The following is a 26,022-nucleotide window of genomic DNA, read 5'->3' as shown; positions in this document are numbered from 1 at the left end:
AAATTGAAATTGCAAGAGCAAGAATTTTTGAAAATCGCATTGAATTTATTTTCATCGTTCGAAGAACTTGTGTTTTGTTTCGATATTTTTCGATATCTTATGTAATAAAGACTTTTATGATGGTATGAGTAAATTATTAGTAGTATATCGATAACATTTATTGATTGTATACATATATCACTTGTGTAGATAGAATTCGAGAATTGATCAACAGTAAAGAGTAAAGAGATAGATAACGAATAAATAACAAGCGCGATTGATAGATTTTCTGATTATTTTGTCAGACTTAAACCGACAGCATACATGTCGGTGATATCTCCTAGAACTTTATTTTTCTTATGATGCATTCGTTTTTTCGGAAAGCTGCGGATTTTATTCTTAATCGTTGACGCAGAGATGGCTTTTGTTGTTGGCATAAGGGTCGGCAGTGACGGTACTTGTGGTGAAGTCGTTACGTTTCTTTTGTACTTTTTCACAGCATCTTGCATCGCAGTTTTGATGATCTAATAAAAGAACGGAAAATAAAAGAAAAATTGCTAAACACATATGGAATGATAAGAAATTTGCACGCGAACCTTCTCTTCATTTTTTCTCAATGGTTTTTCAGATTTAAGCATCACGTTCGCCGATTGCTCCTGAAGAGCCATAATCTTTGATATCAATGTTTGTCTCGTCGGAGATGCATCTAATTTGCTACTTGCAGTGTCGAATGTACGTAACTTTCGTGCCGGTTTATGCGGAGAAGATTTTCCATTTCTCGAAGGTTTAATCTGATTATTCTATATGAAACATAACATTAAGTAATTATTTTCATTTCAATGTTGTTCTTTTTAATTGAATTTCAATTACCTGAACGTTAGTTTTAGATAAAGTTGACGACTTTATCTTATTGATAGGTTTTGCATTTGCCGAAGTGCTCTTTGTGAGAATTTCTTTCTCATCAGAAATTGAAGACTTCGTTGGTGCTGTCGCCGGAAGTGCCAGTCTCGATTTAGGCGAGTCCGTGTTGTAATAAGAATTCAACTCTTGATCAAGCTGGATCTCTAGTTCCTCGATAAGATCGACGATTACCGGCCCGATATTGTTGTGCGCTATCGATTTTTTTTTCGTCTAAGAATACAAATAAAATACTATCAATATTTGCAACATTAAATTATTTGTTATCTTTATAAACTCACCATCGGAGATTTTGCGATTAAGCTGGTTTTGGAATCTTGATTCAAACTCAATTTCTTTTCGCAAGTGGTAAGACGAGTACCCTGAAGCGACAAAGCGGCTCCCAAATAGGGTTGGCAGCTCGGCATTCGTTGTTTGTATGCTAATTCAAAACCTCCGGTATCTGTAGTTTTATCTTCTCGAAAATCTATCACGACTACCGAACAAATATGATTTTTTACTATGATCATTTGTATAATAGTTTAGAAAAGAAAAACAATTTTTTTAATCAAATTATCGTTCACCTTTAATGGTATCTTCCATCACCTGTCGACATAATCGCGTAGTGACACTAGTGGAATAACTCATGTCCGGATGACTGTTGATCTCGATCAGCCATACAGAAAAGTCTTCCATGATCATAAAATCAGCACCATATAATTCGAAACTATTTTTCCGTCGATCCATAGCCTCTTGACTAGCCAATAACGAGCCCACCAGACCTTGCTTCATTCCAGGATAGATTAGCTCATCCCATACGTTATCGTGACCTTGAGATCTGAAGAATTTTTATGAAAATCGTAAGAATTATTATTTCAATCTTATATGTTCAGAAATTCTTCTTGCATATTCTTTATCGGAGACAAATATAGAGAACATTTAAAAAGTTTTAAAGGAATTTTAGAAGGGCGTAATTCTTCATATGATATAAATCGTACTTGAGAAACTCTTTGAATGTCGTGGCGTCCCACATATTATCCGCGGGTAGAGCGGGGTCCCTGTCGCCGCAGTTATTGTATTTGCATTGAATCGCGTGATTGCACAGGTGGATCGACTCGTGAAAGTCATCCAGATTGAACTTTTGCGAGCAAAAACGGAGATAACTCTCCCTGTAATAAAATGGCGAACCTTGCGCTAGCGGCAATTAAATAGAGAATAGCGGATAATGCATTCTGTATGTACATTGTCTGCGGATATTTATATCTACAAACTTAACTATCAAGGAAACAGGGTCGCTTTAATGCCAGCGAGGCATAAATTGATTATTACCCTAGTTCCGGAGCTCTATCATTTATTTCTTACAATCGAGCCGCTAATTGTTCTGGCGTGAGCCAGATGTTACCAAATGTCGTGACTTATCTAAAAATCCTTGGTATATTTGTATCATGTACCTGTACATCCAGAGAGTTAAAGGTTGAGCGCATGTCACGATGAACCATTGTCTTATGTCGAACTTTGTATTGTGAATTAATAACGGTCGTTCTATTAGAGAAATAATCAAATTATAAAAACAAATAGCCTGAGAGTAATCTATTCTTTCCAATTATTAATCCGACAATTTTATTACCGATGTACTTTTGCACAACGTATCGTGTGTCTGGTTTGCCTGTTTGATTTACTTTCGCCATTACGTCCTCCAATTTGTTTATTAGAACGATACCGCGTCCTCGGCTTTTGTTTCCAGGTTTCAGGATCCACATGTTCATTATGCCATCCATATCTATCTGCGGCCAATACTTTCTCATCTTTTTTAATATGTGCTTTGAAGCTAGAACATATTTCTGCAAATATAATATAATTTCTTGAATGATAAATAGCATGATAATAAATAAAGTGAACGAAAAATTAAAAAAATTGTTACTTGTCGGCAGATATCTCACATTAAAAGGTACATTGGTGCGAATGAAGAGAGCTTGACCATGAATAATTTGGTAATACCAGCTAATAAATTGATCCCATTGATGAGACCAGACTCTTTCAGCCTCTTGATCGATATCTTCATGTGATTGGGCACTGATATAATCATTACATCTTTTAATTGCAAAATCGAGAGCCTTGAGAGGTATTGTACCAGTTGGTGAACGTACAACTTCTTCGTCCTCGATGTTGACTTTATCCACTAGCCATTTCAAGAGACTCAAGCAACCTGTAAGTCTAATAAAATATAATTTATAAATCTTTATTATTAATCAATGTATTAATTGAATAATTATACATCTAGTAGACAGTCGACCAACTCACCGGAAATCCTCGACAAAGGCGTGCATCTGATCGTTCTGACATATGTTGTAGCAACGTGGAAATAAAGTGTTGGCCACTCCAGCTTCGTAATACCAATGCATTTGTCTGACGCTTGAACACAAGCCCACCTGAATAATTGATTTTCGAAGAAGTACATGCACCTTTTCCCTAACGATTTGTCGGCACGCTCGTCGAAACTGTCTACTCTCGACAAACGCGTGCTACATCCTCTATCTAAACACTTCTATACTTTACAAACATTTTTCAAACATCTGAATTAAGCGTACTAATTTTTCACAAAACTTATGCAACTAATTTTTTACACTAAAATTAGAAAAGTGATCATTCCGCATTATATTTTGAATTGTAAATTTTAGATTATGATGACTATAAATAGAATTTTAAAAATAGTACAGCAATTATGATGAGCTAATGATACCTTGGACGTAAAACCAGCTCGACAATATCGATTGAACACAGTAGTTTTGTTATCTTGCCCGGGCCAGCCGGGCCAATCGGACCCTGTGTTCCAGAGGAAGTCAACAGTATGATTAGTAAGCATTCTTGATATCAATAAATATTCATTTGGGTGATCCTTCAAATCACCGATCCCAGCTAATAAAACTACCGGGCTGGATTCGACGCTAAAATGCTGATCAACTGCAATAATTATCATTTTTGAAAAATGTAAGTTATAAATTATAAAGTACAAATGTTCAGTTTTTTCATTAAAGTAAAAAAGTCTATTAGAAGTTGTGAGGTTGCCGAGTGATTTATTACCGCCGCTGTTTCTACGATAAAATTTCTCGCACCAGCCTCTTTTCAGCATGCAATCGCGAATGACCCGTGACTTGCCATAAATCATAAAAGTATGATGGGCAGTTATAGCGTCCTTCACGATTTGTTTAATACGCAAAAATCGTTCGTGAAGGGTTGGTTCCAAAGGCAGTTCTAAAGATGATTCAATTTTATTTTCTGAACACTCTGGCTCTTCTATAAAGAAAATTTAAAATGTACATTTATTTGATATTTTTAATTATTTACGTTAAACATAATTTTATTAAATGTTTTCAACCTTCCAGAATTTTAATATCACAATTTGTTCCATCCGTATTTATCACTACTTTCTCTCCGGGATTTTCATTTTCGTCCTCAGTACTTTCTTTCGTATTCTTTTTGTTCTCATTTGAACTTTCCAGGTTTGAAGAGGACCCATCATTGGCATTCATGTAGCGGAGAACCGCAAAACTTTCCCGCGCAAATGCGTATCACTGATTTTCATGAATTCTTCATCGCACGGCAGATATCAATAAAAGGTGTGTAAAGAAAGCGTCGTTATTTTAGTCTGAAACTGTTATTGCATAAATATATTTATATTTACAACTTAGATTGATTCAAGGATAACAAAATCTATATTATTAAAGATATATCTTTAAAATATTCTATATAAATCCATTCCATTATAAATAAATTATAAAAATCTCAAAAGCAAAACTTGCAAATACGAAAAGAACGTGCTTAATTTTCAATGCTTAATTTTCAATGCAAACAGATTGTAGCAAAACCCACTGCGACACTTTTGATACCTGTTGAATTCCCGATACTTGTCCAATAATAAATACATCTCTTGCAGATATCAAAAAGTATTCGCGCGAGACTAATTAAAGATTGTTACTTTCAAAAGGAAAAGTAAATAGAGCGTTGCCGCACGATGAAGGAAACTGAGCAAAGATGATATACGGATGGAAGTAAAGGCAAGACTGAACGATGACTACGAGGACACGCGAGTCAGATGGTAGAATCTGATATTTCGCAGGCGCGCGCCGCAGGGATGTTTTAAGGCGCCCTTGTTAAAAGTAATTGGATCGCGCTGATATCTTACCATGCCAAAAATTATCTGATGAAATCCCTTTCTTGCTCAAAACTATTAAAAAAATCAATCATCTTAGATCAATCAAGAAAAGTTTGAGTCACAAGAAACTCTATGTATCTTTGTCGGACGGTAAACAAAATTTTTAAGATTAAAATTTATGTGTCAATTGTTTTAATTGTGTGTCAAATAATAGTTATATAAAATTAAAAGAATTAATCATTATTTGAAGAAAAATTTCGACAAAAGTCCTTCAAGTATTAAAGGCACTTGTATAAGACACGCTTTCAAGTATTTTCTAATTGTTGGAAGTGACGTATATATGACGAACAAGTACTAGACTAAATGATTGCGTTAACCTGGGCAATAAAAGTGGATGAAACGTTCCTGCACACGTTAGTTGTGCAAGTGATGGTTGAACGGGAGCTTACGAGCAGCGTACCAGGTACACCCCCGCGGCCCAATTCTCGCGCAACCCCCCCGATCGGAATATAGGCAAGAAAGTCAAAGCAATCGCACGGTTAATCGGACCCTGCTCCTCTTTCTTCGGCTTTGCGTGTATTTTGACCCACTTACACGGTTGCATCTCCGGTTGCGTGGAGAAATCGCGGCAGGTGGCGGCCTGATGAATCGCTCGCTCATTCGGTTTGATATTTTCGTTAATTACAACAGGGGGTTTGATCCTCGTCGTCTGATAATGTCTATTTTCGGAAACCGACCGAATTCATTTCCAAATTTGGCACTGATCGCGTGCAAGATAGGAGGCACGCGCGGCGAGGTCTTCAACGATATACTCTGAGATTTTGAGAGACTCAAGAAAATATTAATAGAACACGAAACACCGAGAATTTGTTGGACGAACGATTTGAATGACTGACATATTGCTGCCATTGATAGACGATTGGAAAAGTGAAGATCGCAAGAAACGTGTAATGACACATAGAGAACAAACATATATGAATAAATTACTGTGAAAAACATATAATTCTCTTTCATAAAATATAATAATATTATTTGATGCAAAAAGAATAAATTTATTATTTGGAAACTTTCTACACATGTTAATCTATATAAATCTCTCTATAAATCTTACTTAATTTTATATTCAACAATTACTTAGTCTTTTTCTCATTCTATGTCGTTCTCAACTATGTCGTTAAAACTATCAACAAGTTTGTTTGCTTTTTTATTTGGCTTGCAACTGTTATTTGGATCGAGGGCACGCGATCTTTAACAATAACAAAAATGTTTCTCACCTATGGCATTAAATCCTTAAAAATTTTTATTATTATAATATATAATATTCACTTATTTTTTAAAGATGAATAATGATTCTTTGTAATAATGATTTTTTATATTGCAATTTTTTGTAGTATTGCTTCTTATATTATAATAATATTTTACACAATTATTTTAAACAGAACAATATATCAAGAATGTTTTGTTATTAGAATCTATTTGAAAATTAATAATGTAATATTTTCTTGAGCAATAATGTAACGTATATTTATTTCTTATTTATTATTTCTGTCTGCTTTTCTTAAAATAAAATGTATCTTTTGTATTTTTATCATTAAGAATAATATTTTTATATATTAATTTTGAATTTTTAGCACATTAGCACTTTTTATTATTAAGAAAAAAGATAGTATTACGTCAGCAGCTTTTAGATTTAGTCTTAAAAAGAAGTAGAATTATGTCTTTAATGTGTTAATGTGCTTTCAAGTATTTTGGGGATATGTCTTTTGTACCAGCCAAGGGCATCGTTCAAAGTTCAAAGTTTCGCGCCATATTATAATAGTTTCTAAATACCGCTAGGATGCGTTCAGAAATCCTACTCCTGGTGGGGTAAATTAATTGACCAATCAGGATAAAGAAAATATAATATTGGAGGGGTCTTGCATATATACCAATTATATATAATTTGTTTCAACAGAGAGGTGGATATATTCTGTCTCAACTTAGACTCTCTCTCCCTTTCGTAACCTTTCAACCTTTCAAGGCCTGTCACATATGTTTTACGGGCCACGTGAATGATATCTTCACCATTTCTAATTTTCCCTTTTCACATGTCTCATTTTTATTTTATTTGTCGGTTTTATTATTATTATAAATTTTTCTTTAATTATAAAAAAAAATTTGTATACTGCATCTAAGAATGCTTTCGCAAAGAAATGAAATAAAGTATCAGATCATGCGTAGTTACGAACCTGCACAGTTTAGACAGAAAATGTCCTTGACTTCTTAAGTGCGCTGGGGCCCCTCCACTAAACAAGTTTCATGTGTCGATGTGAGTTGGCAAAAAATAATCTAAATGTACAATCAGCAATCATTTAATAAATGGATTGACAAGCGCTTTGCCAACAGTTCCAAGTCACTCGTGATTATTCCTCGTCATTCTATGTGTGATGCCCATGCAAAATAATATCAAGTAGTATATATCAGACGATATGGCTCAATTTATTAAAAAAGCAGCATTATTGTTATTTACTCAAGAATGTACGAGGGAATACTTGGACAAATTCAATTTTTTTCACGGTACGTTCTCTCATTCCAATAACATTAACTGCAACTTTATTTCAGCTTTTCATCATATGTGAAAGTAACCTTTTTTCAGTTGTGTTTTACAAATAAACATCCTCAATTTAAAATTGAGAGATATAAATAATTTATTTATAATTTATTAAATAAGTTTTCTCTTGTCTTTGCGATTGATTAATTAATGTTATTATTCTTCAAAATCAAATCATCTTTACATGTTCTACTTTTTTACAACTCTATACTTATAAAGAAATACCATATTTATTGAAATATAACACTTTACTGGTGCTTGACTATTTTCATTATATTAAATTTGTATTAGTCTTTATAAATAAGCAAACTTGTATGCAAATAAAATATGATTATTTTGAAAATGTTTCAGTCGCATGCTTCAAGGCGACGTTAAGCAAACTTTTAGGAGTGACCATCATTGGAGGTTCTTTGCTTGGTTAGTACAATCATTATTAGCGAGAGATAAAAATATTTCATTGCTTTATGAAAATATATGCATAATATTTTATTCAATAATCATGATTCCATATAATCGCTTCAACAAATAATTTTATTATGATTTATATTAGTTTAAAAATTTATCTCTATTTATAGTTTATATAATATATATTTCTTGATTCTGTTTTGCTATTTTATATATACATGTGTCTTATCTGTATGTTAAATGTATCATATTATCTTGCTTTTTTTTCTTTTTTAGTAAAGGTACCTCAAATTGTAAAAATTCTAAAAAACAAGAGCGGTGAAGGAATTAATGTCTTCAGTGTATTATTAGATTTATTTGCCATTACTGCAATGTTGTCTTATAGTTTTATGAGAGGATTTCCATTTAGGTGAATAAGTAATTCATTAACAACAATGTATAAAAAAAATTTTTCTTCTGCTTAAAACCTTTATTTTTTATTCAACATTGTATAATATTGTAATTTTAGTGCCTGGGGAGATGCAGTATTTCTGGGAATTCAGACTTTGATTATTGCAGTCTTAGTAATGCATTATAATGGAGATACAGCAAAAGCGACTGCATTTCTATCTGCTTATTTAGCAGTACTTTTTACAGCTAATAGTGGATTAACGCCTATTCATATTCTCTGGGCATGCCAAGCAATGAATATACCAATTGTTCTTATTAGTAAGGTATACAGTTTAATTATCAAAATTAAATCTTGGAAGAGAGAATATCTCATTTTTTTTGTCACTCATACATGTATCAAATTTTATAAATTATTAATCAATGATTTTACATGATTATAGTTTTCACAAGCCTATACAAATTATTCCAATGGACATACCGGCCAATTATCGGCGGCAACATGTTTTATGCTCTTCTTCGGTTCTTTCGTGAGAATTTTTACTTCCATCCAAGAAACAGGCGATGCAGCTATGATAACAATGTATATGTGTTCTACACTGGCAAATGGTGTTATAGTGGCACAACTTCTTCACTACTGGAACGTAGGTGTAAAAAGTAAAGAAAAGATTAAAAAGAAAGAGTAAAATGAAAGAAATATGAATGTTTATATACAGTGCGCAATTGATAATCTATATAAGCCGATAATAATTGTAAATTTGATATACATGGCTGTATGAAATTTTGTGTGAATGATATTTTATGAAGCCAATGTGATATTGAAGAGATGAATACTTAGGAATCAGTTTCCATAAAGGAAATAAATTTGGAACTGTGTTCATTATCATTATATATACTGCTGCCATTCAAAGTGCACTATAATGTTGCAATTTTAATAGCCAGTATATATAAACAGTTTGAAATATCCTGTTGTAGCAGTCAATATCGTTTTATAATTTGAAAGATAAAATAGTATTATCATCTCTTATCAATAGACATTATGTAAGATGACAATACATACTCTAAAAAACATCACTTTTTAAATATATGCAAGATAAGGTTAGATAAAACTATATTACTATTCATTTCCTCCACATATCTCTGTTAAATATTCTTTCGAAACAAATATAAAACAAAATAATATATCTTAATAGTTTAAAGAAATTGTAAGCAATTAAATCTGCTTTAGATGATTTTGCAACGAACTTCGAGACAGAATTTCATCTACTTAATATTTCGTATATATTTTCATGTATATTTACATGTTTTAATATGCATTTTGTATGTATGTATACATTCTAGCTTTTTAAATGTTCTTTACATTATACGCGCAAAAAATGAATTAAATTATATAAATATAATTCTGTTATAATATTTTGTTATATTACATATTATTTAAAATGGGTTTTAAAAATATTTTATATATGTTTGTGTTATATAATAACTTATAAATTACAATTTTTTGATATGCATTGTTGAAAGTAAGGTTTGGAGGTTTGGATGAATCATTTATATATATATATATATATATATATATATATATATATATATATATATATTAAATGATTATATTGTTGAAATACTTATGATTTATTTCAGACTTGCCCAACCTTTACTAAAATGTAATCAACATTACATTTATTATTAGAAGCAATATCATAGAAAAAATTGAACTGATTAAAACTATAATTTTTGAGTTTATAATTAGCTAAATATATAATGTGTAACATACTTTATAAAGCTTAAAAAGTGCTGCTAAGTAATATTATTTCTAATAATAATTGTAATGACTACATGATATTTAATTTTTAGATAATGTAACTTAATTTTTATTTCAATTTGTAATTTATTAAAGAAATATGCAATGAGTTTCTATTACTATTGTGTATTTACGTTTACATTTTGTATAAATATTTCAATATTTTCTTTTTTTCGAAAAAAGTAAATATATTTACACATTCTGTTATATGTATGAGTGTGTGTGTGTGTGTGTGTGTAATATGTATTTTTTATGATATATTATGATATTATTATTTTTTAAATTCTTGAAGTTTAAATCCCTTTATATTATTATTTTTTAATATTCTTGAAGTAAAAATCGATCTTTGATGTTATTATACTAATGTAAACAAAATCATTTAAAGTAATTATTTTAATTAAAATTAATTAATTTTTTAGTAAATTTATGATCATTCAATTGAAAGTATAGTGTCACATTTTTAACATTTATGAGAGATACTGCTCAGTTTTCGAAATAAATATCTATTTCATTGTCAGTAAAATTTTTTGACGTACAATGTAATATAAATAAAAATTTAAAACAATATGAGTAAAAATTAAAATAAAGGGAACAAAAACATAAATTTTATTACAATTTTTTAACCAATCGGTCTATCCTTATATACTTGTTGGAGTCAAAAATACTTCATTCGATATTTTAAATTTTCGGTATTTTATATTTTAAATTTTCTTAAAATGAGAACAAATTAATTATTAATTAAACAATAGCTATATCACGACTTTTCATTGCTTTAATTTTTCAATCTTATGATTTTATGCATATACTATTTATATTAACAATAAGCATAGCAATTGGCCGCATAACGTGATTTTAATTTCGTATGTCATATTGTTCTCTTATGGATATAATAAAGTGCGAATTTCATGTGATTATTCCGAAATGATTAGATCGAAAATATCATGCAAAATGTTCTACATATTTAACTAATCATAATTAATTGTGTTTACACGAATGAGTGCAGTTACAGGAAATAGCGAAGAATATACAAGAAAAAAGTGCTTGATTCTGTTACTATTTGCGCAATGATACACAGAAAAGTAATGTGAGAAATTCCGCCAAATTCCTTTTCTAAATATATATATATATGTAGAGAGAGAGAGAGAGAGAAAACCATACAAAATTCATTTATATTGAAAATTTATTTAATATACATAAGCGTCTTGCGTTACAGCACTTGTGTTATCGGCATTTCATGCACATAACACAGAACAGAACCAGAAATTGTGTATATTATATGTTACCCTCTGAGAACATTTGTGAACATTGGCTTTGTAGGTCATGTCCACGTTTTTAATATCCACAGAAGGCATTTCAGGGATCATCTAAAAACGGACCATGTCATGACATCTGTCCTTCCTCTCTGTCAACATTGATGCAGATGCAAAAGAAAGGAAAAAGATCCTAAAGGTGCAATTTCATTGACGCTAGAAACCAGCGGCAAATTAAAATCACTACTCTTTCTCTAGATTTGGCGTCAATAAAATAAAGTTCAAACAGTTTCAACTTTTTTAGTGTGTAAAGCGGCCTTTTCATTGACGCTACTTTTTAGCGTCAATGAAATTGCACCTTAACAGTTGGCAGCCCTACAAGATAGGCTGTGCAGCACTGCGCGTATATAAAATAAATTTGAAATCGCTTCTAGCCTAACCATCTTCACGCGATCGACTTTATTTGAATTGCACGGCATCGCATCGAATTATGATGCGGCGCCGATTTGTTCGAACGTAATTCGGGACATCGCGATGCTGTATAAGCGTCGAATGAGCACGAATTGTCACGCAAATATGATAAATCACATCTACTCACCGTTCACCGGCTGTTCCACAGGCCGCTCCTCCTCGGGACAGTTCGCTCGCCTCGGGACGTCCCATTCCGATCTTGATGCACACGATATCATCAATGCGAACGCGCGACACTTTATTCGGCACTCCCGATATTCGCTCGCATCCGATAATCATCATCAAGGGCGCAAATAACGCGACGCGACTTCGCTCCATCTTCGCGATCGCGCTATCACTGAACTGTGAAAAATAGCTGTCGCGCACTTTCACCGACATATTATGAAAGTCGCGCGATCATCCTTGGACACTTTCGACGCTCTTTCACTCGCGATATTCGTTTAAAAACGGTTAAAAGACGCGAAAAATGCGGACGTACGACGATCCGTGTAACTGCGTATGACTCCGATTCACGTATGACGCGTATGACGTAGCGATCACGCGCTAACATGGCGGCCGAACCAGTGCGCAGAAACGAATGCGCACTGGTTCGGCCGCCATGTTAGCGCGTGATCGCTACGTCATACGCGTCATACGTGAATCGGAGTCATACGCAGTTACACGGATCGTCGTACGTCCGCATTTTTCGCGTCTTTTAACCGTTTTTAAACGAATATCGCGAGTGAAAGAGCGTCGAAAGTGTCCAAGGATGATCGCGCGACTTTCATAATATGTCGGTGAAAGTGCGCGACAGCTATTTTTCACAGTTCAGTGATAGCGCGATCGCGAAGATGGAGCGAAGTCGCGTCGCGTTATTTGCGCCCTTGATGATGATTATCGGATGCGAGCGAATATCGGGAGTGCCGAATAAAGTATCGCGCGTTCGCATTGATGATATCGTGTGCATCAAGATCGGAATGGGACGTCCCGAGGCGAGCGAACTGTCCCGAGGAGGAGCGGCCTGTGGAACAGCCGGTGAACGGTGAGTAGATGTGATTTATCATATTTGCGTGACAATTCGTGCTCATTCGACGCTTATACAGCATCGCGATGTCCCGAATTACGTTCGAACAAATCGGCGCCGCATCATAATTCGATGCGATGCCGTGCAATTCAAATAAAGTCGATCGCGTGAAGATGGTTAGGCTAGAAGCGATTTCAAATTTATTTTATATACGCGCAGTGCTGCACAGCCTATCTTGTAGGGCTGCCAACTGTTAAACGATAAATTTGTTTGATCTAATCTAACCTAACCTAACCACTGTCTTTGGATGTCGAATGTAAACACAAGCGTATGCTGCCTGGATTGTATCATGCTTTTAAAAATAATATTTAATTATTTCATTAATGTATTACATTTTATTATGTAGTATATTAATCGTATTAAATGTGCGACGTACAGTTTTACACATTTTAATGAGAAGCATATAATATTGGTTAGGTTAGATTAAATTAAATTAAAACAAGCTGCTGTGATTCATTTAAAGTAACAGGATTAATTTGACGAATGTGCAGCTATTGAAGTTACATGATATTTGTGGACACATTTTTAAAGTAATCATGAGTGTCTTATCTCATCTCGATTATATGAAATTAAAATATAAAATATTTATGTATTCCACGTTAACGTTATTCATTACAAGTACTATATTACTTTTCTTATATCTCAATCATATTCAACCATTTATTTCATCGATGAAGCTTTTCATATATCGCAGACAATGATACTGCTTGTGATACTGTTTGTGATACTGTTTGTGGAATTTTACACAGGTAATACGTGGCACAAAAATAATTTGTTCTAAAGTATTGTGCGCATTTCTCAAAAATAAATCAAATTAAATTATTTTCAGAATCCAAAAATCGCTACATTGCCAGGATTGTATCTTATTATAACTGCGATATTATCACCTTTTAATATGTGTGCGCAGTATTACATACATAAAATATATAAATTTATTTGAAACGTATGGAAATCTCTATCTTATTTATAATATTTATGATATTATAAAAGAAAATTGCAACTCTAATGAAACAGAGCGGTGAAATAATTGGTTGATACTTATGCTGGTCTACAATATTTACCCTTTTTTCACCATTAGACTGGTGCTTTTTTTATTATACAGATGTTATCTGTAAATATAGTACTCGTAATGTTGTTTCTGTATCACTGTAAGTACACAAAAATGATAGCATTTGCAAGTAATTATGTTATAATTATATATCATAAGAAAGAGAAAATAAAATTAAAGTTGAATACTGAATGTGCTCTAAAGTAAATCTCATCTAAATAAATAAATGCATAAATGTGCGCCTCACATTCCTCATGAAAAAAATACATAATATGAATCTTTATGTATTATTATTTTTAGATTTGTTTTTTATTCTTTTAAATTCTCTAGATGCACTTTTCTTCTCTCTTTCTTTCCAACTACTAAATATAGATCTATCATTTTTAATATAGATCTGTCATTTTTAGTGTACATTATTGCAGTAAGTGGAATAAAGAGCAAATCTTTTGGCACATTAAAATGTACAGGAAAGTCAGTTTTATCTGATGCGTTTTTTTCAATAGAAATATCTGAAAAAATTCATACGTCTTTTTTAATCTTAGTCTTTCTAAATAAAAATTAGAATAATAAATTTGCAAAATAATTTGCTTTAATATATTTTTATTGCAAACATATAAAGCAAAGTGCTCAGGTGCATCACTATGAAAACATCGATAGAATAAAAAATAGATCGTATACAAAAAAATTAAAATATTTACACTACATATTTGATATAGCATTTAATCGATATGTGCAGTAATACGGTAAAATCTAATTTTCTCTCGAATTTTTTCTCGAAATTTAAACTACTAAAAAAATATCAAATATTCAAATTGTTCAATAGTCTTGTGAAAGAAGCAGTTCTCGCTTAGAAAGAATCTTTAGAAAAAAAAATAAAAAAATTCTAAAGAAAAAAAAGGACAAGAAATTTTAAATCTCACATGGATATTTAATTTTATACTAATATTTTTAATGTAACACTTCATTTATAAAGATTTTATTTTGTGAAACGTTTATACATAAAAGTACAATGATTATACGGCTTCTTTAATCTATTGTTTCATCTTCGCATGGTTTTCGTTTAAATAATGAAATATTTGTGCCTCTGGATATTTTTCTCTGGAAGCTTTATGCAATGTGTGTAACTTAAATCTGTTAACGTACAAGTATTAGAGTAACGGAATAAGTATATGTAATTTGATTAAAAACACGTGTTTTACATGAATTTTTAATTACATATTTTGTTATATTACAAATAAAAAAATCATGCTTGCGCGACGCGATTCTAACAATTTACCGACATGCACAAAATGATGACTTTATCAGGAAGTATCTTGACTACGTAATTCTGGCGTTTAACGCGAATGCAGATGGCGATACTAAACAGCAAAGAAAGATGGCCGCATGAGTGAAACGCGAGGCGCGAAATATTGCATTTCGTATATCGTTCTTTGCGAAAAAAATGTGTGAAAGTGTTGTACGTATTCGCGATTAACAGTTCGGTATTGATGAATACTAATCAACGCAAGTATAATTTGTCGTGCATTGGATATCTCTTCAAACTCTGTATATGAATCGCTCTCAGTCTTTTAAAATGCAAAACTAAATATTATAAGATTTGACTTTGGAAAAGCGCGATAAAACAATCGAATCATTCGTAATTCATATCATTAGCATAATATACTATGAATTTTCTACGTTATATATTGAATCGAAATTGCGCGAAAGAGGAAAAAAAGAACAAGCCTATGAATAGACATTTCCATCCTTTACTAAAAGAAAAAGAAATTAAAAATATATCTCAATTTTTTTTCTATTTCTTCGGGCAAGTCTACATATATGACCAATATGATTAATTGATTCCATCTTTATATATTTATCATTATGTGCTATTAATTAAAGCCGTAGACAATATTCAGAAATCAAAGTTGCGCGCAGGAATGGCCATACGCAGAAACGAATGCGCACTGGTTCGGCCGCCATGTTGGCGCGTGACTGCTTCGTCACTGCTACGTCACTGCTACGTCAAACGCGTCATACGGCCGCCATGTTTGTGCGTGATCGGAGTCATACGCAGTTACACGGATCGTCGTACGTCCGCATTTTTCGCATCTTTTAACCGTTTTTAAATGAATATCGCAAGTGAACGAGCGTCGAGAGTGTCGAAGGATGATCGCGCGACTTTTATAGTGTGTCGATGGAAACGCGCGACAGCGATTTTTAACGATATTCAGTAATGGCGTCATTGCGAAGATGGAGCGAAGTTGCGTCGCGTTATTCGCGCCCTTGATGATGATTATCGGATGCGAGCGAATATCGGGAGTGCCGAATAAAATGTCGCGCGTTCGCGTTGATGATATCGTGTGGATTTGTGTGCATCAAGATCGGAATAGGACGTCCCGAGGCGAGCGAACTTTTCCGAGGAGGAGCGGCCTGTGGAACAGCCGGTGAGTAGATTTGATTTATCACATTTGCGTGATAATTTGTGCTCATTCGACGCTTATACAGCATCGCGATGTCCCGAATTACATTCGGACAAATCGGCATCATAATTCGATTCGGTGCAATTCAAATAAAGTCGATCGCGTGAAGATGGTTATGATAGAAGCGATTTCAAATTTATTTTGTACGTGCGCGCAGTGCTGCACAGCCTATCTCGTAGGGCTGCCAACAGTTAAACGATAAATTTGTTTGATCTAACCTAACCTAACCTAACCTAATCTCTCAGTGTCTTTGGATATCGAATGTAAACATAAGCGTATGCTCCCTGGATTTTATCATGCTTTCAAAAATAATATTTAATTATTTCATTAGTGTATTACATTTCATTACGTAGTATATTAATCGTATTAAATGTGCGACGTACAGTTTTACACATTTTAATGAGGAGCATATAATATAATTGGTTAGGTTAGATTAAATTAAAACAAGCTGCTGTGATTCATTTAACGTAATAGGATTAATTTGACGAATGTGCAGCTATTGAAGTTACATGATATTTGTGGACACATTTTTAAAGTAATCATGAGTGTCTTATCACATCTCGATTACATGAAATTAAAATATAAAATATTTATGTATTCCACATTAACGTTATTCATTACAAGTACTATATTACTACATTACAAGTACTTTTCTTATATCTCAATCATATTCAACCATTTATTTCATCGATGAAATCGCAGACACTTTTCATATATCGCAGACAATATGATACTGCGTGTGGAATTTTACACAGGTAATACATGGCACAAAAATAATTTGCTCTCAAGTATTGTGTGCATTTCTCAAAAATAAATCAAATTAAATTATTTTCAGAATCCAAACATTGCTACATTGCCAGGATTGTATCTTATTATAACTGCGATATTATCACCTTTTAATATGTGTGCGCAGTATTACATACATAAAATATATAAATTTATTTGAAACGTACTGAAATCTTTATCTTATTTATAATATTCGTGATATTATAAAAGAAAATTGCAACTCTAATGAAACAGAGCGTTGGAATAATTGGTTGATACTTATGCTGGTCTACAATATTTACCTTTTTCCATTAGACTTTTGGTGCTTTTTTTATTATACAGATGTTATCTGTAAATATAGTACTCGTAATGTTGTTTCTGTATCACTGTAAGCATACAAAAATGATAGCATTTGCAGGTAATTATGTTATACTTATATATCGTAAGAAAGAGAAAATAAAATAAAAGTTGAATACTGAATGTGCTCTAAAGTAAATCTCATCTAAATAAATAAATGCATAAATGTGCGCTCCACATTTCTCATGAAAAAAATACATAATATTAATCTTTATGTATTATTTTTAGATTTATTTTTTATTCTTTTAAATTCTCTAGATGCACTTTTCATTTCTGCTCTCTTTCTTTCCAACTACTAAATATACTACTAATCTATCATTTTTAATATAGATCTGTCATTTTTAGTGTACATTATTGCAGTAAGTAGAATAAAGAGCAAATCTTTTGGCACATTTAAAATGTAAAGAAAAGAAAAGTCAGTTTTATCTGATGCGTTTTTTGCAATAGAAATATGTAAACAAATCTGAAAAAATTCATACATCTTTTTAAATCTTGTTCTTTCTAAATAAAAATTAGAATAATAAATTTGCAAAATAATTTGTTTTAATATATTTTTATTGCAAACATATGAAGCAAGTGCTCAAGGTGCATCACTATGAAAACATCGATAGAATAAAAAATAGATCGTATACGAAAAAATTATAAAAAATAGATCGTATACGAAAAAATTAAAATATTTACACTACATATTTGATATAGCATTTAATCGATATGTGCAGTAATACGATAAAATCTAATTTTCTCTCGAATTTTTTCACGAAATTTAGACTACTAAAAAAACATCATATATTCAAATTGTTCAATAGTCTTGCGAAAGAAGCAGTTCTCGCTTAAAGAATCTTTAGAAAAAAAAAGTACAAAAAATTCCAAAGAAAAAAAAGGACAAAAAATTTTAAATCTCACATGGATATTTAATTTTATACTAATATTTCTAATGTAACGCTTCATTTATAAAGATTTTATTTTGTGAAACGTTTATACATAAAAGTACAATGATTATACGGCTTCTTTATTCTATTGTTTCATCTTCGCGTGGTTTTTGTTTATAAAATATTTGTGCCTCTGGATATTTTTCTGTCAGAAAATGCAGTTTTCCATATTTCGCTAACAATTGTATTTTCGTTTCATCGGAGTTTCTCGTTCGTTCAAATCCAACATTCCAATTTTCTTTTGTAAGACGGAAGTTTAGTAAAGAATGGCAGTAATTTCTTCTTTTTCAACACCATTCTTTTATCCATTACATACTGCATAAAATCGAGAGACTCATTGACGGTACTTCTGGTTTTCTGATTTGCGCTGATGAAACAAGTACTACTGGATAATTCCCATCTTCTGATGTAACTTTGACTAAATGCTATCATTTTTCATCTGCAAATTGTTGATATTTCTGCAAATATTTCCATTATTTTGAGATTGATTTGTTTCATGATATATTGCAATAATTAAAGTATGATTACTGATATAATCTGCCATGAGACTACAGAGAAAGCCAGCTTTAATTCTTTATTTTGTTCAATATTTTTAATATAATTATTAAATTAAAGTTCTATGAAAATATGCTTGAAATACTAAATAAAAAAAGATTGTTTCTTATGTACAACCAAGTACAATATCAAGTTTAAGTAAACAAAAAATCATTGTTAATGAGATACATATATAAATTGATAATTAAATAAAACAATTAATTAATTAATCGACACAATTTACGTTTTTTTTAGCTTTATGTGTAACATTATATATATATATATATGTATATATATTTTTATAAATAAAAAAATGTTTCTTTCTAATATAAATTAAATAAAAAGTATAATATGCCTTTAAACCTTTTTACTTTATATTCACACCTATTTGTAATAAACCAACCAAAGAATGCTTTTACATTCCTCCTTGTACTTTGGCATATATATCTTTTATGCCAATTATCTCGCAACATGCTTTTATCGCATGATGACAAACAAGCCCACTATCCTTCATGAATTTTCTTTACAAATATATTTTTATATTCTTTTATATATTTTTATATTCTCAAACTGTGTAAAGAAATCATGTAACACTGAAAAATACAAAGTGATATTAAAAGAGAAGAAATAAATTTTATACTATATAGTACTGACAAGTATTTTCTTACCAGTGTGTTCCTTATATGTAGGAATATACATTAATCTTTGACCAGCCCTATTTTTAATCGTCTTTAGGGATGCTTTGGCTTTTCATAACGCAAATCCAGCCAATCCATTTCCATTCCCAGTTACTATAAATGAATTGATTCTAGTCTTACGTGCTAAATTACTGGTCATACAAGTTATCATTTTGTTTTCTAAAATCCAGGTTTCAAAACTTTCAAATGTATCTGCAGAAAACAAAGATATTAATTATATAAGATTCTAATATTTAGAACTGAAACATCAAAAAAAAAAAAAAATTGAAAATAGACATCATATCACATGATTTTTGTATGTATGTAATTTAACCATTATAATCCAATAATAGCATAAATATTAACCTTTTCCAATAAGATCTGATTCAATGCTTCTGCCATCCATTGTAACACTCCTCCAACCACATTCCAATGGCGATAATTTTATTTGCATTGGCCTGGTCTGACTTTGTGGTAATTCCATAAGTTTTTGCTTTCTTTCAAAATTTACAAGCAGTTTCAGCTGTTGAATTAATTCTTTTCCTCTAAACACAGAAGTGTTCAGACCAGGAAATTGTATTGGAATTTTTCCCATGTCAATAATTTGCTCCTTATTTAGGTCTCTCTTTTCACTACTCTTCTTGCTCTACCTCTGCGTCTTCCTGCATTACTGATACTTGTCACATCCTTTCATAATTCATGGTCCTATAGAACAAAAGCACAGTGAAATACAAACTATTTTCTACTGTAAATATAAACTATTATTAAAATGCTATATCTATAAAAGTTCTACTTACTATTCGCAAAGAACATAGAGTTTCTCACATTATTTAATAAAGTGACTATTTTTAATAAATGTGAATGACTGACAAGCAATAAATTAAACAATATTAAACAATAATATACCTGAAAAAAATTTCATAATTTTATTGGAGTTAAATTGATAAATTTATTTTAAATACACATTATATGTTAATTACATATAATAATTTAGAGACAATGATATATTTCATTTGCGTTACCATTGTTTATAGATTGAACATTTTTTATCAAATTATTTACAACTCTAAATATGTAACATACGACAAGCCATTTTTAAAATCTATAAAACATACAACAAAGTTGTTCATAGTTTTCACTCTTTTTTGTCATAGTCTGCTTTTAGGCGATCTTAAAGTCACTAGATTAACAAAGTATCCGGCTTTAGGTTATCCCTGAAAGGACGATGCGTCCTCTATAAACATAAAAATATGAACTTAAGGTGCAATTTCATTGACGCTAAAAAGTAGCGTCAATGAAATTGCACCTTAACTTTTATTTTTCCCATATCATATGATATAAGATTTGGAAGAGATAAATTCCAAATAATAAAAGTGCGATGGATACACGAAAGAGAAATAATAAGTATGTTGTTGGTCATCGTAACAATTATAAGAGACGTAAACAATTGGTATTAGAACCGGGTATGACAGGATTCTTATGCACATGTAATTTTCACGAAAAAGATTGCATCACCGACGCCTACAAATTGCTTAACCTGTTTGCAGATGAGGAATCAGACATAAATAAGGTATTTAGGAATACTTAAGTTAGATATATAGCTGGAAAAATATACAAGATTTGAAAACACAACATGTGTATTCATAAATGTTTATTACAATTTTTTTTTATTTGAAGGAGTCTGAAATATCAAGCACAACGAATACACTTGATAAAAAAGAGACTAATAAATCTTCAAAAAATAAAGATGAAGATGAAGATATATCTACTGCTCTGGAGAAAGAAATCAATGAACTTAGAACAGAACATGAAATGCCGCTATCTTCTCGAAAATTTCAAGTATGTTTTTAATGTCACAATAATAATTATAATGACACCAGACAATAGCTTGACATTACATTAACAAAATCTTTTTTCTCTTAGAAACCAATATATATTTAATATTACTATTTTCTATAGGTAGTAGACACAGGTGCCAAAAATGTAATTTTTATAGCAAGTACCATACCAAATCCATTAGAGCTAGTCACTAAAATTCTTACCAAGTTGGATGCAACTAAGGAACAATATACTAGATATCTATTAAGATTACTTCCAATAGAAGTTATATGCAAAGCATATATAGATGACATAAAAACAAAAGCGAGTGTATTATTCGAAAAATATTTTGCTCAAGAACCTAAGACATTTAGCATAGTGCTTAAGTAAGTTATGATAGTATTTTATAAAAATTTGCATTTCTTTCTTATTTATAAAATATTTATCTTCTAGTCGTCGTAATAATAACAGCATTAAAAGAGATGAAGTTATTCAAAACTTAGCAGAAATAATTCTAAGAAAAAATCCAGGCAACAAAGCAGACTTGAAGAATCCAGAGATAGCCGTGGTTGTAGAAATTATTTGTGGAATCTGCTTATTTTCTATTGCTCCAAATTATTATAAATTTAAGAAATATAATCTTCATGAAATATGCAATAGTACAAAGGAAAAGGTAAGAATACTTTTATTAAATTTACTTATGTAAGAATTTATTATTAAAAATTATATAATATTATTAACAACAAATTTCTGATATATTATGAAAAATGTATTTAATAAATATTTAGATAATTTCCAATAAAGAAGCAACAAAAATAATAAATGAAAAAAATGAAGGAGATTTAGATACAGTTATATCAAGTACGCAAGAAGTGGAAAAATCTACTGACAAAAGTTTGAATACTTTGGAAATGGAAAGAAAAGAACAAACAAATTAAATTTAATGCTTAAAATAAACCTGTGATACATGTATAAAATACATATATATTTATAATTACTGTGTGTGCATTTGTTTTATACTTCATAAAGATGTATAAACTATTTGTAAATAAACATTACACATATAATGAGATACTTTTTGTATATTCTCTAATGTATTTTTATTAGAATTATTAGTAATATTAATATATATGTATATATATAAATTATGTTAATGTGTGTGAATGTTTAAATATAAATAATATTATTTGTGAGAATTTCGCATAAAATTATACGATTTTTTCAATGTAATATCTTGCTCTAAAAATATTATTTTAATAGGAAAATATATATATATTTTTTTTAAATTATAAAATTAATGAACAATGCTTGTAGATATTGTACATTAATTGATTAAATAAAATAATGAATACGAAAGACACACTTTCAAGGAAGGTCCCATGGTGTAATGGTTAGCACTCTGGACTCTGAATCCAGCGATCCGAGTTCAAATCTCGGTGGGACCTTAATTTTACATCATATACAATTTTTTAATTTTTTTTAATGTTGATATATAAAATTATATTTTTTTAAATTTAAATATATATATTATTGCATATGCATATATATTTCGATAAAACTATTAATAAATTAAAATTAAGGATGTAGAATATAGAGAGAAGGCACTAATATTAGTTATTTTGTTTAGATCTTTTACAAATCTTTTTCTCTCTTTCTAAAAACGAATATAAATCGAGGGACATATCCCCAATTTTTATGAAAAATAAGATATTACCTAAAAAATGAGATATTAAAAAATATTTAATTTTTTAAATGAACAATGAGATATTAGTATTTCTGATGTCTTTTCTTATCAAAAACGTAACAATTATATTCCTATAAAATTTGAACTTTAAAACGTTTTCTTCGTTTCTGTAAAATTGCGTTTTCGTTTTACGCCTTTATGTTAACGCCTGTGATGTTATTTTCGATATATAACGATATATACATATTTAACGAAATATTAAATAATAAATAATTTATTAATATATTGTTAATTATTTAATAATAAAGAATACATATTGTATTTTAATCGATAATAATGTAATAGCAAAGAAATGTCGTATTAACATTTATTATGAAACATTATACATTAACATTTGATATAATATTTCGCTGCATGTTTAGATATTCATTGTAATATATGGATATATATATATATATATATATATATATATATATATGTACGTATATGTGTTCTAATTATTATGATTATTATTAATAATATTACACTAATATTTTATCAATAGATACAAATTGTGAAAAGCTTTGATAGAATATGTAAAATTGACTTTATAAAGAACTTGTTGAAAAAATAAAAAGAATAATAAAGAAAAACTACATAAAGATTAGAAATATTATAAGAAAATGTTGAGAAAATATTCCCAAAAAATCAAATTATATTTCAAATATTTATACTGTTTGTTACATATTATTTAAAAATTACTATACATTATACATATATCATCATTTTTTAATAATATTTACTTACATGCGCTTGTAATATTATAACCACGACAGTCACGATAGAAGCAGAGAACTAAAAAACAGTTAAATTTTATATAACAGTTAATTTTTATATTTTTATATTATGAATTTAATCATTTATAATAAATAATTATATTATAGTATACTCCATAAAGGAATTTGAAGCCAAATTGAAAAAGTCCAATTCCATAGAATCTGAACGGCAATTGGGTTACTTGCAATAGTATCTGTAAAATCTATATTATTAAAATGTATTATTTAATGTATATATTTTCATGTTTTCTATATTTGCTTAAATTTAAATAAAGATTTATTTTCATTATTTTCAAAACGCACATAATAATAAGATTTACATTTTCACGAACTTCAACATCATAAGTAGAATATGATATCCTATTTATAAAACTTCCTATTGTATTTGCCTAAAATTAAAATATAAATATAAAATACTAATTATAGTGTTGAATACTGATTTGGCAGTATAATTTTAATATTTCTTAATAGTTAAACATATAATGAATACGTACATATATACTACATCAAATTCAACACACACACACACATACATATATGTATATCGCGAAATTGAATATAAAAGTGATACCTTAAAGCTGACTCTCTCACATATACAATTAATGAGAAAAACTTGGAAAGCGTATATAATATTCCAGAATGAGATTACGGCATAGAACTCTATTTTTTTATTAACATAATTTTTGATCAGTATCATGCTAAATAATATTCGAAGAATTGATGCTATAAGTCCGAAATACAATCCCATTTTGAAAGTCAGCTGCATTCCAAATATTGAATCTATTTCGCGAAATATTTTACGTAATTCCAAATGAAGATGTCTGTATAAATAGCAGTAGTAAATAATTTGCTGCACAGATTCGTTGCATTTAATTTATGCGAATTCTTACATCACTATCCACGTCATATGCTTGTTGCTTAAAGTCTTTAAATGTTTGCGTTGACGCGAATGTAATACGTCTTCCCAAGTCTGTTTTTTTCCACATATATTAGTCAGTTTTCGAAGATTTTCATTAATTTGATCAAATTTTAATCCGATATATCTATATATAATTAAAATTAATGAGTAATGATATTATTATTATGAGATATATACCGATACATTATATTGTATTTTTTTTAACATATCTCGAAAAGATTTAAATTTTTATACGTAAAATAAATTAATATTTTGATAATATAAGTTTTTTATGAATTATTAGATATGGCTAAATTTATGTGTGTATGTATTATGTGTATGTACCAACCCAAGTATATTGACAATAATCAAATCGTTAATGAAGTTAATGTAAGAGCAATAAATCATTGAAATAGCAATACATAAAGCTATTACAATATTATAATTATATTCATTTCTCATCCATGTAATTTCTGTATAGGTCATTAGTATGACTATCACGGACCATCCAAAAATAAACCATATTATTCTCGTATGCAATTTTTGATAAGCTGTCGTTGTTCCCAGTTGTTCTAGAGTATCATCGACTATAGCGATCTTCTCTAGACATTTTATAAATCTCTGTCATAAAAGGATATATAATTAAAATTTATTTGACAACTTTATATCTAATAGCTATAATACTATTTTTAAAGAAATTTTTAAAGAAATAAATATTATGTTACTTTTATATTTTTAATTTTAAAAGAAATAATTTTTTAGGGATATATAGCAAAAAGAAACTTGCAAATAATTTATGCTTGCATATATATCAAAATATTGAAATATATCAAGATATTGAGAATTTTATATCATTATGATAATTTTATTTAAAGGTAAACATTCAGTTTATTCGAACACTATCAAAATTATTTATTAAAAATATGTATAGTGTGTCATATACGAATATTTACTTACTTTATTATAATGCACTCCGAAGATGACTGACATTAACGAAATAAAATTATTTAGATAAAAGAAAATGATAAAGTCAACATTATAT

General features: G+C 29.9%; 3 protein-coding genes, 1 long non-coding RNA gene, 1 other non-coding gene and 1 pseudogene across 6 annotated transcripts; 4 read left to right on the top strand and 2 right to left on the bottom strand.

Moving 5' to 3' along the window:
• Positions 1 to 122: 122 nt before the first annotated feature.
• On the bottom strand, positions 123 to 4,425 carry LOC105254698 (tubulin glycylase 3A). Of its 2 annotated transcripts, XM_011263536.2 has the most exons (13): positions 4,253 to 4,425; positions 3,958 to 4,170; positions 3,617 to 3,837; positions 3,178 to 3,305; positions 2,817 to 3,090; positions 2,504 to 2,717; positions 2,328 to 2,418; positions 1,875 to 2,045; positions 1,461 to 1,714; positions 1,179 to 1,372; positions 850 to 1,110; positions 576 to 779; positions 123 to 503 (listed from the first exon to the last, which is right to left on the bottom strand). In XM_011263536.2, the coding sequence occupies exons 1-13, from the start codon at positions 4,404 to 4,406 to the stop codon at positions 273 to 275; spliced, it is 2,610 nt and encodes an 869-aa protein (XP_011261838.1). In that variant the 5' UTR covers positions 4,407 to 4,425; the 3' UTR covers positions 123 to 272. The 2 variants fall into 2 exon arrangements, with proteins under 2 accessions (XP_011261838.1, XP_025267487.1); XM_025411702.1 differs by having other exon boundaries at positions 3,617 to 4,170; positions 4,253 to 4,406.
• Positions 3,740 to 5,230, top strand: LOC112638991. Its single transcript, XR_003123245.1, has 3 exons — positions 3,740 to 3,864; positions 4,377 to 4,493; positions 4,811 to 5,230. It is a non-coding gene; the product is annotated as an uncharacterized LOC112638991 (long non-coding RNA).
• Positions 5,231 to 7,231: 2,001 nt separating this feature from the next.
• Positions 7,232 to 9,691, top strand: LOC105254670 (mannose-P-dolichol utilization defect 1 protein homolog). Its single transcript, XM_011263505.3, has 6 exons — positions 7,232 to 7,337; positions 7,415 to 7,585; positions 7,971 to 8,036; positions 8,301 to 8,433; positions 8,533 to 8,737; positions 8,855 to 9,691. The coding sequence occupies exons 2-6, from the start codon at positions 7,498 to 7,500 to the stop codon at positions 9,095 to 9,097; spliced, it is 735 nt and encodes a 244-aa protein (XP_011261807.1). The 5' UTR covers positions 7,232 to 7,337; positions 7,415 to 7,497; the 3' UTR covers positions 9,098 to 9,691.
• A 9,753-nt stretch (positions 9,692 to 19,444) lies between these two features.
• Positions 19,445 to 20,455, bottom strand: LOC112638985 (annotated as a pseudogene).
• Positions 20,456 to 21,067: 612 nt separating this feature from the next.
• LOC105255198 (THUMP domain-containing protein 1 homolog) lies at positions 21,068 to 22,649 on the top strand. Its single transcript, XM_025411703.1, has 5 exons — positions 21,068 to 21,335; positions 21,443 to 21,604; positions 21,725 to 21,969; positions 22,037 to 22,256; positions 22,372 to 22,649. The coding sequence occupies exons 1-5, from the start codon at positions 21,144 to 21,146 to the stop codon at positions 22,519 to 22,521; spliced, it is 969 nt and encodes a 322-aa protein (XP_025267488.1). The 5' UTR covers positions 21,068 to 21,143; the 3' UTR covers positions 22,522 to 22,649.
• Positions 22,650 to 22,956: 307 nt separating this feature from the next.
• Trnaq-cug lies at positions 22,957 to 23,028 on the top strand. Its single transcript has one exon. It is a non-coding gene; the product is annotated as a tRNA-Gln (tRNA).
• The last annotated feature ends 2,994 nt before the right edge of the window (positions 23,029 to 26,022 follow it).

This window comes from Camponotus floridanus, unplaced genomic scaffold (assembly GCF_003227725.1).
Source record: "Camponotus floridanus strain SB8 unplaced genomic scaffold, Cflo_v7.5 scaffold42, whole genome shotgun sequence".
Lineage (NCBI taxonomy): Eukaryota > Metazoa > Arthropoda > Insecta > Hymenoptera > Formicidae > Camponotus > Camponotus floridanus.
This window is presented reverse-complemented; position numbering and strand designations above follow the sequence as displayed.

What these genes read in the sequence shown, in the direction of transcription:
- LOC105254698 (XM_025411702.1), bottom strand. Translation starts at nt 4,406, where the DNA reads ATGAATGCCAATGATGGGTCCTCTTCAAACCTGGAAAGTTCAAATGAG. An exon ending in GAGCTGGTTTTACGTCCAAG is followed by an intron (nt 3,306 to 3,616) that starts GTATCATTAGCT and finishes TCAATTATTCAG; the next exon opens with GTGGGCTTGTGTTCAAGCGT. An exon ending in GCACCAATGTACCTTTTAAT is followed by an intron (nt 2,718 to 2,816) that starts GTGAGATATCTG and finishes TTATATTTGCAG; the next exon opens with AAATATGTTCTAGCTTCAAA.
- LOC105254670 (XM_011263505.3), top strand. Translation starts at nt 7,498, where the DNA reads ATGGCTCAATTTATTAAAAAAGCAGCATTATTGTTATTTACTCAAGAA. An exon ending in CAAATTCAATTTTTTTCACG is followed by an intron (nt 7,586 to 7,970) that starts GTACGTTCTCTC and finishes AAAATGTTTCAG; the next exon opens with TCGCATGCTTCAAGGCGACG. An exon ending in CATTGGAGGTTCTTTGCTTG is followed by an intron (nt 8,037 to 8,300) that starts GTTAGTACAATC and finishes TTTCTTTTTTAG; the next exon opens with TAAAGGTACCTCAAATTGTA.
- LOC105255198 (XM_025411703.1), top strand. Translation starts at nt 21,144, where the DNA reads ATGGATACACGAAAGAGAAATAATAAGTATGTTGTTGGTCATCGTAAC. An exon ending in ACATTTAGCATAGTGCTTAA is followed by an intron (nt 21,970 to 22,036) that starts GTAAGTTATGAT and finishes TTTATCTTCTAG; the next exon opens with TCGTCGTAATAATAACAGCA. An exon ending in GCAATAGTACAAAGGAAAAG is followed by an intron (nt 22,257 to 22,371) that starts GTAAGAATACTT and finishes ATAAATATTTAG; the next exon opens with ATAATTTCCAATAAAGAAGC.